The sequence below is a fragment of the Aethina tumida genome, chromosome 1 (genome assembly GCF_024364675.1).
Source record: "Aethina tumida isolate Nest 87 chromosome 1, icAetTumi1.1, whole genome shotgun sequence".
NCBI classification, from domain to species: domain Eukaryota; kingdom Metazoa; phylum Arthropoda; class Insecta; order Coleoptera; family Nitidulidae; genus Aethina; species Aethina tumida.
The window spans coordinates 45,617,297-45,633,557 of NC_065435.1; the positions used below are offsets into that span (position 1 = coordinate 45,617,297).

Genomic DNA, 16,261 nt, shown 5'->3' on the forward strand with positions numbered 1-16,261 from the left:
GGCCGTGTTTCGGGGGCTGCCGCGTAACGTGGAACCGGTCCCGTTTTCCCCGGCGCGCCGTGCGTTTCCTCGGCGGCGTGTTTACGAATGGGGCGTAACGCCGGGCCGTACGTCCTAGATTAGTCCTGGCAGCGGGCACACCGTGCCCGCCGATCAATACCCCGACGTTAAAAAGTCTCATTTTGCACAAGTTTACACAGTCCCGCTGAGGCACACTCGCCCGCATTCGCACACACTCACACACTCGCACACACATGCAGCGACGGCATAAAGGAATTACACCCGACGACCGACATAAACAATGGGAATGAATAATGCGGATCCCCCGAGTCGATTGCATTCAATCCCGTTTCATCGTATTCATCCTGGATGGATGATGTGCGTTGTGTATGGGCGATGCTCGGTGATGGCCTTTTATTTTACTCATTAGTGCCCCGTTAGTCGGACGATTTTTCTATTAAAACGTGAAATTTTACCACGCAACACGGATTTTCAATGAGTTAAATGATAATAAAAAATTATATCGTTAATTTTAATAAAAATATTAAATTTTTTCTATTTTATTTTAATTTTTATATTTTTGGTTTTTCTGTATTAAATTTAAAAATTTAATCAAAGCTTTAAATAATAATTTAAAAATACTGATTATAAAACAAAAATGAAGAATATTATTGGTGAATTTCAAAACTAAGAAATAAATATTATAACTGACGGTGTTCTATGACCATAAAACTAATCGGAAATAAAACAAATTTTCAAACGAAGAACAGAAGAGCCAAATTTGACCCATATGAATAACTCTTTGGACTTCGTTTTCAAATGTGAGATTTTTTGAAATTAATGAACAATTTGACGTCATTAAAAGTTAATTGAGGCATGAGGTTATTCTATTTTATCAGTACCAGAGATTTGGCAATTATAGATACCGATATACCATGAAATCATGGACATATGTCTGTTCCAACATAGATTTGTATGGTTTTATCTCTGTCTCTTTTATTGAAATCCTTATTCACTGAGATTGTATTATCTCTGAAAGCCCCACTTGCGCAGTACATCAAAATTGAACGTAATATTTGACTTAAATATAGAAAAGTGTTAGTCTGTGGTACGCCAAAATCAAAACGTCTTATATTCTAAAAACATAAATTATTTGACAGAGCAGTTGTTTCTAAATGTTGATGGGATGTTTCCCGCCTAAAAATGGATTATTTGCTGTGTTTACTTAAATATTAGAGTTTATTACAAAGTTAAAAGAATTAAATTTAAATAAAGATTAGGAGTAAATTTAGCAAATTAATACTTTTTATTAATAAATATGTTTTAAGAGGTTTTTGTTGTTTCATTTATTTTTTGTACAATAATTAAGCGTAAAGGTAAAGTACTTACACTAAACCGTATTCATAGGAATTAGATAAAAGTATTAGTAGAATTATTTGAGTTGGCCCAAAAAAGTGGATTTAGTATTTTGTTTTTATAGAAAAAGCATATAAACTGTAAATTTTGTGCATACGTAATATTTCCAGTTATATTCCATTATTAAATTATTTATACAACAGTAAATAATAAAATACCTTCAACTGTTTATTGGAAACTTATCAATTTTGAATTTTTAATGTATTAACAACATAATTTATTAATTAAAATTAGTGGTTAATCTGCAAAGAGTTTTTACCAATTATGAACGTTTACCCTTACAAAAAAGAAGGAAAAAAATTTAAATTAATTTGATATGATGTAAAAAGAGACGAATTTTCAAAATCTCTAGTCAATTTAAAGTTATAATATTATTATTAATAATAGTAATAATTTATGTCCAACAGAATTAACTTTAAATATATATATATATATATATATATATATATATATATATATATATATATAAAATAATACATAACAAATATATAACAAACAAAAATAAATTCAAAATTTGAAAACAAGGCTCACTTTACTACTGTACACTGGAAACAAATTTTATATATCCCGTTTTGTATCACAAATGTGATCCATTAAGGTGGAACAAGCATCATCAAATTCTATGTATTATACGATGTAAAATGTGGACCACCAAAACCCAATGAATTTTTTAAATGAAATTCTTTCATTACATTTTTGTTTTTATTAATGTGTGGAAATTATATAAATATTTATACTTATGTTGACATTTTTAAAACTTAAATGTTTGTAATTGAAAGTTATTTATTGCTGAAAAAATTATTCAAATAACTAATATAACTGAAAAACAACAAATATTACATTTAATTTCAAATTTCCACAGACGTAACAAATTCTTTTCTTTGATGGAAATGATTTAGGTTGTCACTTTCCAAAATAATGACTCAAAAACACAAAATTATGTTTAGTATACCCGAATTACCCCTATGATTTAATTTTGCAAGATTTTTCAAAATTTTTACGCCTCCGGTAGTCTGAAATCTCCCCAAAATCAAATTAGAGGGTATTTTGACTAAATTTTATACGAACATTAAGATTGATTCTAACATCATTGATCATTGTTTTGTATTATTGTAATAACGTGTGAACCCATTCTGTTATATTTATTTCCATTTTTGGCTTAAATTATTTGAAAACGACGATTTTGACAATATTTTCTCCAGTAATTTATTGTAGAATGAGATATTTTTCCCCCAACCAAATAAGTTAATGCAATCTAGTACAAGTACAGAAATTAAACGTAAAATAGAGTGGATTATCGTAGTTGCAACTGTAGAAATGAACCTCACAATTGCACATCAAGTGAATACAAGAAATCACTCAGGCATATGCGTCCAAATTTAAATTAACCTATAATTTTTAATGTTCAATCATTTATAATTTATTTAATTTACTGTATCATAAAACTGTAAACTCTAAATTCATAGAACTTACGGTTTTTATATTTATATTTATATATTTTTAATAAATACCTTTAACAGCTCTCAAGCGTTTCTTCGTCTAGATAATGGCAAACTTGCATTTTTCCAATTTGAGTAATTTTTTTCAACAACTAATAACTATTCCAACATCCCAAGCCCTGCATTCTTAACCTTTAGCTTATTTAATTACATGCAATTCAAGTTCTAGTAAACCAAGACCGTATAAGAGAAATGGAATGTCATGGATGAAACTAAAGTTGAAATTTTAAATATACATACATCACATATTAAAATGTAACTGTGGTTTACACAACTTGTTTATTTTATTCGGGTGTATTTATAGTGCTCATACCTATTTTTGTGATAACATTCATTGCAGTATATTAAAATTTTTAATAATCTACTATAAAAAGTACATTTCACTTATTAAACTTTTAATTACACATTACAAACATGGAGCTGAATAATTCAAACAAAGAAATTGATAGACACACTAAAAAGTTTTATTAAATTTCCATGACTTTTGTTTTATTTTCCATTAAATTAATAGTAATTGATAAGTACAGCAATTTTCTTATCATTCTGTGTTCATTCTATTATTATTTTTTTACTACACAAAAACTGGGCTAAAATGTTGAATAAATAAAGCTTGACTATAAAAATACAATAAAAAGAACATATAAAAAATTAATTAAAATAAATAATAGATGGGACAATTTACTGTAATTCTATGCATATTGTTTGTTTTATTTGGACGTGTTTATAGTCGTCATAACTATTTTTATTTTAAAATTCATTCCGATGTAATAAAATTTTTATGAAAACAATAAATTACATACTAGTAAAAAAGCTAACATAATAAAATTGTATACAATATAAATTAATTAGGAAAGTACGGAATTACTAAAAATATATTAGTTCCCCCAGCAATATTCAGATTTAATACTATAATCCGTTGTTTTAATCCTGTAAAGTTGTTATGTAAGTTTTAATTAGCAAACTTGCTATGAAAAATTCATTTTACATAAATAATTTTTCGACATAACACAAAGGTTTTAAATTTATAAGGCTCTAATTAAACTTCCAATTTTAGCTTTAAATAATGAACAACATGCACTCCTAGTTTTTTTATGAAATTTATTTTTCACGTTTCTCCAGTACGTAATTTTCTCGACAAAAGCAACATGGAATGAGTAAGCGCCAATAAAGCTGAACGCATTTATTAAAACATCAGGTTAATTGGCATTAAGTGATTAAGTACTTTCGTACATACCTAAACTATCTTTTATAACGGGTTTATGGCGCATTGTTTCACGGTAAATTTTTATCTCGTCAATTGGTTCTAATTGAAGGAGGTTTGATAAAAATTGATGTAATAAAATTTTTTTTCCTGTACATGTTTCTGATAATAATAAAAGCACAGGAAGAAAGCGTTCGACGTTACAGGAATTATAATCGATATTGTTTGCACGCTGAAAATGTTTACACGAAATTATCTATAATAAACCATTAATGATAATACAATAATGGTCGTGTCATGTATTTTTAGATCAAAAAGCCCATAGAGCCAATTTTGATCGTCCATATAAAAATCTGTTTATTTTATCACTCGTAGGTTGTTATGAAATAATTATCGATCCACATCATGCCCGGGTATTTTTACCATTAATCTGTTAGTGCCTTTATATTCAAAAATGTGTGTGTCAACTTTCGCCTTTCGAGTGAATAAAACGACCATTATTTATATTTTGCTCCATCTGAAAATAACTCATTTTATGATTCTAATGAACTTAATATTTCATTGTTAATGAAGTGATAAAATATAAACAACGATAACACTTCTTCATTAATATCATTTAAGCTGTTTTTTCCACGGATGAATAAACAAAAATCAACAGCATTAATAGATTTATTGTGTGTATTTGCTCGTATGCATAATTAAACGGCTTGTTGTTTCATTACTAACTGTGTTTACTCGATTTGTTTACTTACAAATACCGGCTACAACAAATTTTAAACGTTGAAAGTTCCACAGCTGAGAATCAACCTACATAAGTTTTAGGTGACAAATGTGAGTTGCTTCCTAGCGCCATCAAATCACACAAGATAATGTAAAATCGATAAAACACGACACGATATTTTTAAATTAACGTACTGCTTAATGTTATTTTGTATAAAAAATGAAGAAGCATTTAGGTTAGAACTTTCCTGCAATAAATTTGCCTTAAATGCCCTGTATTAATCAATAAAGCACAAGGTATTGAGGTAACATATAGAAACACATTCTCTAAAATTGAATCAGTATAAGTCACCGAAAAAACGATTAAAATAGTTCGTAATAATTTACAATGAATTAGTCAGAAATTACTGATTAATTCAATGAAAGCCTAATTCATGGCATAATCTACTTAAATTGATTCGAAATGAATCACCATTCAATATAATAAAATGACACACAGAATTGATCAATTCAAATGCTAAATTGGCTCATTTTGGCAGGCACCAATTTGAAATAATATTTTTTGTAAGAGAGGAAATTTATTCAGTCTTTCGTACATTTATATACACATTATATATAAAATTTATTATATTTTAATATAAATTTCCTTTATTGAGTTTTTAAATATAAAATATTACAATTTTTCAGTAATTTAGTATGTTACATCTATAAATATTATGTGTGTAATTTCCTTTATTTTGTTTTTAAAAATATCTGTCTTCAATTAATAAAAGATATAACAAGAATTTATTAACTAGTATTAGTATGATGCATTTATTGTGTATAAAATCTATTAAAACTTACTTTACTTTTAAAAAGATCGATCTTAAAGAAAAAGTTCTACCAACTATTTAGTAATCTATCTTCAAGTTAGTATATAAAAGTTATTGAAAATTATATTTCCTTTATTTTGTTTTTTAAACGATCTATCTTGTATGAAGTCTATTAAAATCCAACAAATATTTACTAATTTATCTTCGTATTTTAGTCTTACAATTATTGTGCATAAAATATAAATTTATTTTTGTATGTTACATTTATTATGTACAAAATCTTTTAAAATCTTAAAATTCTCTTTGTTTGAAACACAGCATAAATTAATAAAAGGTCGAACATAATTTCGTATGTAACACTTATTATATTAAAATCCATTAAATTGCCTTAATTTTGTTCTTTAATAATGGAATTTATTAACCTATTTTTTTATTATATAGTTATTGTGTGACTTTATTTTATCAGTCTTTCCTTTGTTCACTTGTTACATTATGTATAAAATCTATTATATTGTATTAAAGTTTAAATTTCCTTTGTATTGTTACACTTACAAGTATTATGTAAACTTAAATTTCCTTTATTTTGTTTATGAAAAGATGTACCTATCTTAAATTAGTAATAGATCCAACAAAAATACATTAATTAACCTCTTTTGTGTGTAAAATCTATTAAAACAGAAATTTCCTTTCTTGTTTTCAAAAAGGTCCAATATTAAATTATTAAAAGATCTAACAAGACTTCACTAACCTATTTTAAGACTGCACCGCCTCGGAGCTAATTTATTTTGCAGAGTTTCTGTTTTAACCCATTCAAAGGGCTCATAAATTAACTGATTCAATTTCGGAGAGTAACTATTGATTGTGTGCCGTAATTGCATATCTTTTGAGTGCAGGAAACGCCGATGTTGATGGTGTGTGTGTTTTCGTTACAGAATTATCCACGAAAGTGGGTTCACCAGTGAGGACTTCAAACAATATCGACCGGTAGTCTATAGCAATACAATCCAGTCCCTGGTGGCGATCCTAAGGGCGATGCCCAACCTCGGAATTAGTTACGGGAACAACGAGAGAGAGGTGAGTTTTTGGGCACGGGGATTACCTTACGTCCAGAATTTATATAGGTACAATGGAAGGCTTTTCTCCACGGAGAACTTTGCCTCGTTTAATGGGCAGACGGAGTTTTATTAGATCACGCGTAATAAAATTTTTTATTGGGGACGACCAACGACCAATGACACACACACACAAGGAAAAAAAGGACTGTATTACCCCGTTGTCGTGGATCATACGGCCGCGAAATTGAACCTATCCGGGCTTCCACGTTCGCCGAGTTTTATGCAGTTAGAGTTTAACTTTCCGTAACGCCGTGATATTTAAATCTAGCTGCGGGGTATAACAGAATGGATGATGGTTAATTCAATAAGTTCGGTTTTATGCCGGAAAGCAATCTTATGAAATATCTGCAGGGAAAATAACAATTATTAATACTCCTCATCTTGAAATGTATGTAAATTTATCACTTTGATGCTGCAAAGTATCCGGAAGTGGAGTAATCAGATCACACTTGTGCTTTGCATATCCTGAGGTATACATAGCTTCTTTCGGATTAAATTATAAGATTTGCTGATAGTCATTAATAATTATTTTGATTATAATACAATTTGTTTTAATACCATCACAAAACTTAATTTAAATGTCTGTAATTAAATATTGACAGTTTCGAATATTGAATTTATTAGTATAAAAAGATTTTCGTAATATTTGTGTCTTAAAAAGTGTCATATGATAATTATTAATTGATAATTATATAAAATTTAACTAAAAACCTAAATTTATTGTTAAAAGAGATAATTACATAATTTCTTTATTAATTTTAGTTAAATTAATTTTCCTCGTTATATTTTAAATTACATTGACAAATTCGAAGCTTATATTTGATAGAATGAATTATCCTGCTAATTATTATTAATTTGATATTTATGTCTTAAAAATTCAGTTATCAATTGATAATTATTTCAAAAGTTTTTAAATTAATTTCAATTAAGTTAAATTAAATTAATTTTCTTTATTACATTTTATATATATTTACTGCTAATTATCACGATATTTGTGTCTCAAAAATTATAAATTGAAAATTATATCCAGATCAATAAATAATTTTAAATTCTCCAAAATTCAACTTAAAAATCTCCAAAAAACCTAAATTAAATACACGTTTGTTTAAAAAATATATAATTTCTTAATTAATTTTCTTTGTTATATTTTATATAATCAAACATTGACAAATTCAAATATTTTATTTAATAACACAAAAGAAATCAGAGAAGTTAATAAAAAATAATTATATTAAGGATTTTTGACTAAAAAACTTCCAAAAAACCCTAATTTATAATGAAGAAATCACATTTGTTACTAAAAGGAATGAATAATTTCATAATTAATTTTATTTAAATTATTTTTTATTACATTTTAGACAATAAAACATTGACAAATTCGATTACAATTAAATTTTATTTAATGAAACAAAAGATTTAATTGTCATGGTATTTATGCCTTAAATATTATCAAATGATAATCATTTTCTGAAATTCGTTTTAAAAACATAAGACATCTAAATTAAAAACATTTGTTATAAAAAATACATGATATAAACAAAATTTAATGTTCTTTATTACAGATTTTATTATAAAACATTGACATATACGAATAATATATTATATAATTAAAAATTTCAATAAACAAAATTCAAGTTATTCTTCTATATTATTAGGATTTTCTTCCTCTATTTCTGGAGGATTTTTAAAAAAAATTTGAGAGACTAAAATTCCCTAGATTTCTAGATCTAGTAAATGATTAAAAATTGAGACAAAATAATGTATGTATAAACTGATTAGCATCATTTTAATAATAAGTTGTATTTTCACCATGATGCAGACACTTCATTGACTTATCTTGTCATTAATCTAATGTAAATAATTTTTCGTCCGCCAAAGTCTGTGGAGTTTCCTGTCTATCATCATGTCTCACACATGTTCAATCGGTGATAAGTCCGAAGATCTTGTTAACCACTGCAATAAATTTCATATCGAAATGACAGACACTCAAAGCAATTCTTACAATAAGAGGTTTGCCATTATCTTGGTGGAATATTGGATGTATCGCTGTGTGTCAAATTACCACGAATGAAGACACTCTCAATTTTTGACAACGAAGTTGCGACTATGTGAAAGAAATAAGTCCACTACTGGTTGGTAATTGTAGAAGTGGTCACAAAGTCATCTCATAGAGTTAACGTTCTTAGACGGCGGTCTTGAAGTTCATTTGTCGCTAGACGTCGTCTTGAACCTCTTGCACGTCTTTCACGGCCTTCTTCAGACCATGCTCTCCAGCGAATTCCAGACAGTGCTTCGACTCCGGTTCAACCGATTGGCAATTTCCACAAACGAAGTCCTGCCACTTTTAAGCTGCTCTCAAATTCACTTGGGCACCTTCATGCTAAGTGACATAAATATCTAGTACTATTGAATACAGTATCCGAAACTGTTCTATTATTACTTTGTAATAAACAAAATTCAAATTATTATACCTTCTTCATTTGATTTGATTTATTGTAACTGCCAGACCGTTCAGATACCCAGATAAATTAGAAACCTTTGAGCAACATAAATCAAAATATCTTTCGAATATAGCTGGTAGCAATTTTATGTGTATAACTTAGCAACGTGTTTAATTAAATAATGGTCGCGTGTTCTGTTTGACCAAGTTCGAATACGTTGCGAATATTATATCGGGGCATTTATTATTCCGGATCATTTGGGGGGCGGCTGTGAAGCAGTAGGTATTGATTGACGTCACGTGGAATGTTCTCGCCAACTGAGATTTAATCCTTGTTTAGAAAAAGGACAACCCTTTTATCCAATATTAAATGTTTTCGCTTTGTTCGTTTAGAAATGAATCATTCATGTATTATCGATTGTCCCTCTCCTTTAATATTTCTGATGTAATTTACATTTGCGAATAACTTTCAGCCTTTTTTCTTCCTTTCTATTTGTTATGGAAGGAAAACAGGTAAAGGAAAAAAACAGTTACATAACTGAATTGGGATGAATTAGCGCTGTGCATGAATGAATTGTAAATTTCCCGCATAAATATTTTTCATTGATGAATCACGTATAGGTAGGTAGGTATATGGATGTATATAAATAAATAAGACTTGCATATTTATTATTTTCGGATGCAGACAAAACAGTGCGAATGCGTTACAATAAAACCGACTTGAGATGGTTAACATGCACATGCACGGAGTTGGTCCAAAACGAACACATAAAACACTCCCTTTATTTTTGGAAACATAAATAATTTAATTTCGGATAAATGTTTATTATTTTAAGAGGCTATGTTGCATATTGAACTAATATACTTTATTGCCCGCGCTTATTTTTGGCCGGCATGCCACGGATTCTAAAATAAACAAAAAAAATGGTATAGGAAAATACGATTTATTTTGGAATTGTACTGGACAGTTAAATTTGTCAGCCCCATTTGAAAGTGAAACCATCAAATCAAAGTTTTTTCTTTGTCTATTTAAAATAGATTCTTAAATTTACTTTATTACAGATTAATACCCTAAAATAAAAGGACAAACTATTTTCGAAATGTTTTAACCTTTAAACTTCAATTATCAGGTAACCATCAAATTTGATAATCATCCAAAAGTTTTTTTATTAAAATATATTTTAAAATAATATTAATATCATAAAAATGTTTAAACTTAAATAAATGAGAAAGTAAAATAAGACACAAATAATGGTAGAGAAATAAAAGTTTTTTAAATGAATAGCATCCTTAGCACAGCTTAAAGACATATTTCTAATGAGAAATTGAGAAACCTTATAGCAATTTATTTCTTATTCGTTTTACAATAACTATATACTTTGTGAAGCCAACCAAAATATTTTCTTAAGGTATGAGAACATTCTTCCAATATTTTCCTTTGTACAATTAAATAGACAATTCTTAAATTTTCTTTAATATAAAACTTAAAAGCACATTTCTATCACGATAAGAAGAAGCCTTTGTGATATTTCTTTTTTATTTACTTTATTGTAACTATATACTTTTTGAATCCAGACAAAATATTTGTTCAAGATATGAGAATATTCTTTCTTTGTATAATACGATAGATATTTTTAACGAATATGTTGTGTTCAGAATTATATATTTTTATTTTTATGTTTAATCTATATTATTACTTTAATAACTGAAACTCCCAAAATACAAAATTTTTTGATATGTCTTATCAATTCATAATTATTTAGTCATAAATATGACAATAAGGAAACTGTGCATGTTTTTTAATACATAATTAAACTTTTGTAGTGATATAATAAGTAGAAGAAAACTGTTTTTTATTGAATAATATTCCGGTTTTATTTCAATGGTCAAATTACAAGTTGAAGAATTTTGCGAATAAAATAATCACTATATTATTATCAATTGATAAATATCCTTCAAAAATTATCAAAGCACAAATATGACGTTAAGTATCAAAAAAATCTCGATGTTTTTTTAATACATAGAAATAAATTTTTGTAGCAATACTAAAAAATCAAGAAAAACAATATTTGGAAGTTAAATGATTTAGAAAATAAAATAAAAATGATGATAGTCAGAAAAAGTTTTTTTATTGAACATTCTATTTTTATCTCAATAGTTAACTTAGCAACATAATTTTAATAATAAAAGAACTTTAACTTTTTTGTTTCATAATACGTATATAGTCTTTGAATCTAGCTAAAATATTTTTTATTCATGATTTATTTTAATAACTAGACGTGTTTTATTTATTTTTTTCTAACAAATTGTTGGTTGGAGAATTTTGAGGGAATAAAAAAAAATTATTTATTTATTTTTTATGTTTTATTTTAATGAAAAAATGTTTATATTATTATCAATTGATATTTATCCTTAATGATTAAAACAGAAATATGTCGTTTTTTAGGTGGAAAATTTTGAAGGAAAGTAAAAATGTTCATATTATTATCAATTGAAAATTGTCCTTCAATATGACTTTTTTAATTAATAACATTGTTTTGTCTCAATAGTTAAGAAACTTAACATAATTCTAATAGGAAATGAAGAAACTTTAATGAAATATCTTTTTTATTTGTTTTAACTTGATATCACTATCAACTGACAATTATTCCTTGATGATTATCAAATCATAAATACTATAAACATTAACTGGATAACTAACGAAAAACTATCAATGCTTTTTTTACAATAAAAAGGAGATTATCCGCAGCAATAAAAGAACATTTTGGCGGATTGAACGTGTCATGCATATCGTAGTTATTCACTGAATTTTAATTGTCGACAACGGAGCTGAAAATTCATTAATTTATTTAGCCATATCGGTAATTTAATTAAAACTGCTGCAAAAACGTTTCCATACGCTGAATCTCTTCATTTGAACATTCAGACAATGGCCATAAGCTAAAACAAGGCTTTTGTCAGTTTCATGCCTATCGAATGAACAAAGCCGTGATGCACTAATTAAAAATGAATCCATAAGCCTTTTGTCATTTACTATTGAAACACGTCATTTTATGTTTGATATGTAGATATACGTTTTTAATATCACAATGTAGTATCTTCGGTCGATAAATAGAACTGTCGGCATTGTTGTTTCACCGCGACTTGATCGAATGCCATTCGAGAAATTGTTTTCAATTTTCCAATAACATTCGATATATTTTACGTCTTTCGCATTTTCATTTCGTATCGAACAATTGGTCATGGCGTCCCCGTGAAACGCGTCGCGTCGTCCGAATGTGAGAAGGGCAACGACAAATCGATTGATCGCGATAATAAAATGATATTATTTCACATGTAAACGATATTACGGATGTGTATTGAGTAAAAACGTCACACAGGTGAAGTACGTTTTAGGCTACATGCAAACGTTTACCGTATTGATACATTTTCACCGGCTAACCATCGCATGTTGGCGTGACTTTCCATTTCAAACAACCCGGGACACAATTTTTTAGTATCTCTGGAACATTTATGGATTTATAATACCTAATGGTTTGGAGAAAATCAATTGTTTTACAAGGTTTTTGATCTAATAAACTTCTTTGTCTGCTTGTTTCCATGACATTAAAATATTAAAGGCGCAGTTCAAGTATTAGAGCAAAATTATATAGGATTATCTTTAATAAAATACATAGTTTTGTTTGTATTTGGTTCATGTCACTAGATAAATATTTAAAAAAACCTTATTGAAAGGTTTTTTCTGTTTTCTAAAGTACAAATATTATTTTATAAAATTCTTATTGTAATAGAAACGTATTACAAACTGTAACTTTAAAAAGATACACCACACAAAACAAAAGTGTAAGACCTGTTTAAGACAACAATGCAAAAGTTTGAATATCAGGTGAACATTATGTTAAAAAGTAAGATCAAAGTTACATCAACACACAAAAACTAATTTAAAAGTTTTATTAAAATTACGTATTCAAAAGTTCACTTAACAGAAAATAAATACAACTTCGTTTAGATTATTAAGTGAATCAGTAAAGACTTTTAAAATTTACTTAAAATGTTTAAATAGTTCGAGTTGTTGAAACAATAAATCTTAGGAAGTACTTTTCTTATTGAATTTCAAGTCAAAGGGCTGGAAATAATTTAATAAAATATATTTTGATGTTTTACAAATTTGATTACCGAATATTTACTTGTTTTATTTGCTGCAAAAAATTATAATTTTTTGTCTATGAAAAGTTATAAAATGTTCAGATTTTCAGAAGATTATTCTAATTGTTTAAATAATCTTGATACATTTTTTTATGATGTTAAAGAAAAATTATTGTTTTTGTCTTTGACTAGCAACCTGATATCTATCAAAATTTTAATATATTCAAGAGTGGTTACAGAAGTTACAGTATAAATAATAATAATAGAAAAAAAAACATTATTCTAAAAACATACCATTCTAAAATAAATCAACAAAAACAATATTATAAATGTAAAATAATATAAAAAATAGAAATATAGAAAAAAAAATTAAGACTGTAAACTTTCATCGAATTTTTTCAGTGATTAATAAAGAGAAATTTAAAAACAGATTACAAATAAATAATACATTTGTAACATAATAACAACTGTATAAATTTTATCTTATCAAAATATGTTGAATAAATTTATCTTTGATAAATATATCAGTATAATTTTGAACATGAGAATGTTCTTCAAATATTTTCTTGAGAATAATTTGGTATATTTTGTATTGTTATATTGCCTCTTTATTTTTATGTTTAATTATGATTCTTTGTAATAATGCTTTTTTTGAGTATATTTTTGAACATTATTCAAAGTATTTTAGAAAAATTTTAAGTGAAGCTTAAATATCAATAAACCATTCTTTACCGGTCCCTTGCCCAAGTGAAAGATCATTGTTGGATCACTAATAAAAGGTAATTATCATCAATTATCAGCGAACTCTGAGAAAAATGGATTTTTAAAAACCAGTTATATTTTTATTATAATTTTGATGTATTTTTATCGAAGCTATTGTAGAGTGAGAGTCCTTATCAATCTCAAGTAAAGTATTTTTATCAAAACCATTGTAGAGTATCCATGTCAAATAAAAGATCATCACATTTAACTTGATAATTTTCAAAGTAAAAATATTTCAAATCTCCTCAATTGTGTGATAATTATCATTTACAAAACCAGTAAATTTTTTGGTACAAAGTATTTTGAAGTATTTTTTTCAAAACCTTTTAGTCTCCATCTATCTCAAGTAATTTTCAAGGTATAAATATCACAACTCTCATCAAGTGATTATCAACGAACAGAGAGAAAAATGAACTTTTAAAAACCAGTAAAATTTTCAATTCAATGTATTTTGGAGTATTTTTATCGAAATCATTATAGAGTGACAATCCTTTTTCATCTCAAGTAAAAGGTCATTGTTTCATCACAAATTCAAAGTAACATGATAATTTTCAAGGTGATAATTATAATTTACAATTATTAACGAGCCCTGAGAACAATGGACTTTTAAAAACCAATAAAATTTTTAGTTCTATCGTATTTTGAAATATTTTTATGGAAAAGTTTCCTTAACCAACATCCCAAATATATGACCATTGTTCCATCACCAATAAAGTTAACTTGACAATTTTTAAAGCGTAATTTTAAAAGGCAATGACATTTTTAATTGAAAGTATTTGACGAATTTTTATGGAAACCAATGTAAATCGAGTGTCCCTAACCATCCCAAGTGAAAGACCATCGTTCCACCATTAAGTCGAGGTACATAAACCGACGGCGAAGCAGTAAAATACACTTTTTAACGACAGCAATAAAATGGCAGAAGCAAACGGTGGCGTGCCAAGCGAAAACCGTAAGTCTGCATCTGACTGACAGTTCGCGACGTGACACAAGACCAAAACGGCTAATCACCTTATGCAACCGCGCCGCCCAATCAACAGTTGACGTGCGCCGCATTTTGACTTGCCGCATCCGCGAACCGGGTGCTCTACGTGCCCGCTTCTGGTGGCCGTTCAGCAACAGGTGCAGCGGGCGTGCATCGCACGGTCCGGGCTCCGATGCGATTCCGTCCGCCCAAATAACAACCAGGTAACGGATCAAGGGACGGTGAGGCGCCTCCGTTCGGGTACCGTTTCGGCACGTCGGTTCGCCTAATCTGTCCGCGTTTCCTGGTGGGATTCGGGGACGCGGCGTTGAGCAAGAAGCCATTTCGTGTGGGATATGCGGTTCATTTACCATTTTAATGTCTTCTGGGATGATGGCTTAATTAATTTAAGAAAGCCGGTGGAAAATTAATTAGTGTAATAACTTATGAAATCTCCCCTGTCTTCGCACACAATAATTGCAGGTGTCGGCGAGGAATTGCGGCAACTTCGTTCAATTTAATTGTTTGTAATCAAGGAAAAATAGAAATCCCAGTGGAAATTGTTTCCAAATCAAGTGAAACAATAATAATACTCTTTAATATTAAGCAAAAATTGTAATTACGATTATCCAATACTCTGATATTCACTCACACGTTTTTTGAAGAATAATAAATGCAGAGAGCTGATAATTATCACAATAATCATTTATGCCTTGATAATTGTATCAAGATTGATGATTTAAAAAACCTTAGTAACACCAGTTTGTTGAAAGAAACTATGATCAAGCAGAAATTATTAAAATAAAAATATATTTATATATAAAGAATAATTAATAATTACAGTTGAACCATGACTTGCCAGAGAAATTCAACGCAGCAATGCTTCCAGTCACACAATCAACTAAAAAATAAGTATCTCAGAAACTACTAACCAAATAGATGTAGAAAAATATTATTGATGAAAAAACCCCTGAAAAATATCTTTAAGTTTCAAGATGACCATTATAGAGGGTTTAATACCACCGACTAATTACAAAAATGAAGTTTTATTTTTAATTCAGCAATTAAAGTTACATTTAACACCTTTAATTATTCATTTTGTGGACATTTACTGTATCTTTATTACAATTTTTTTGTCCTATCTCTTTAAATAAAGTGGTGATAACACGTTAAACATTAAAAAAGA

General features: G+C 28.0%; 1 protein-coding gene across 2 annotated transcripts in view; it reads left to right on the plus strand.

Moving 5' to 3' along the window:
- The window catches only part of LOC109599485 (guanine nucleotide-binding protein G(o) subunit alpha), a 62,304-nt gene that overhangs the window by 38,030 nt on the left and 8,013 nt on the right, over nucleotides 1-16,261 (plus strand). For both annotated transcript variants that reach the window (XM_049962647.1, XM_049962655.1), the window contains exon 3: nucleotides 6,581-6,722. In XM_049962647.1, the coding sequence (XP_049818604.1) occupies nucleotides 6,581-6,722 (142 nt within the window). The remainder of the gene's footprint in view (nucleotides 1-6,580; nucleotides 6,723-16,261) is intronic.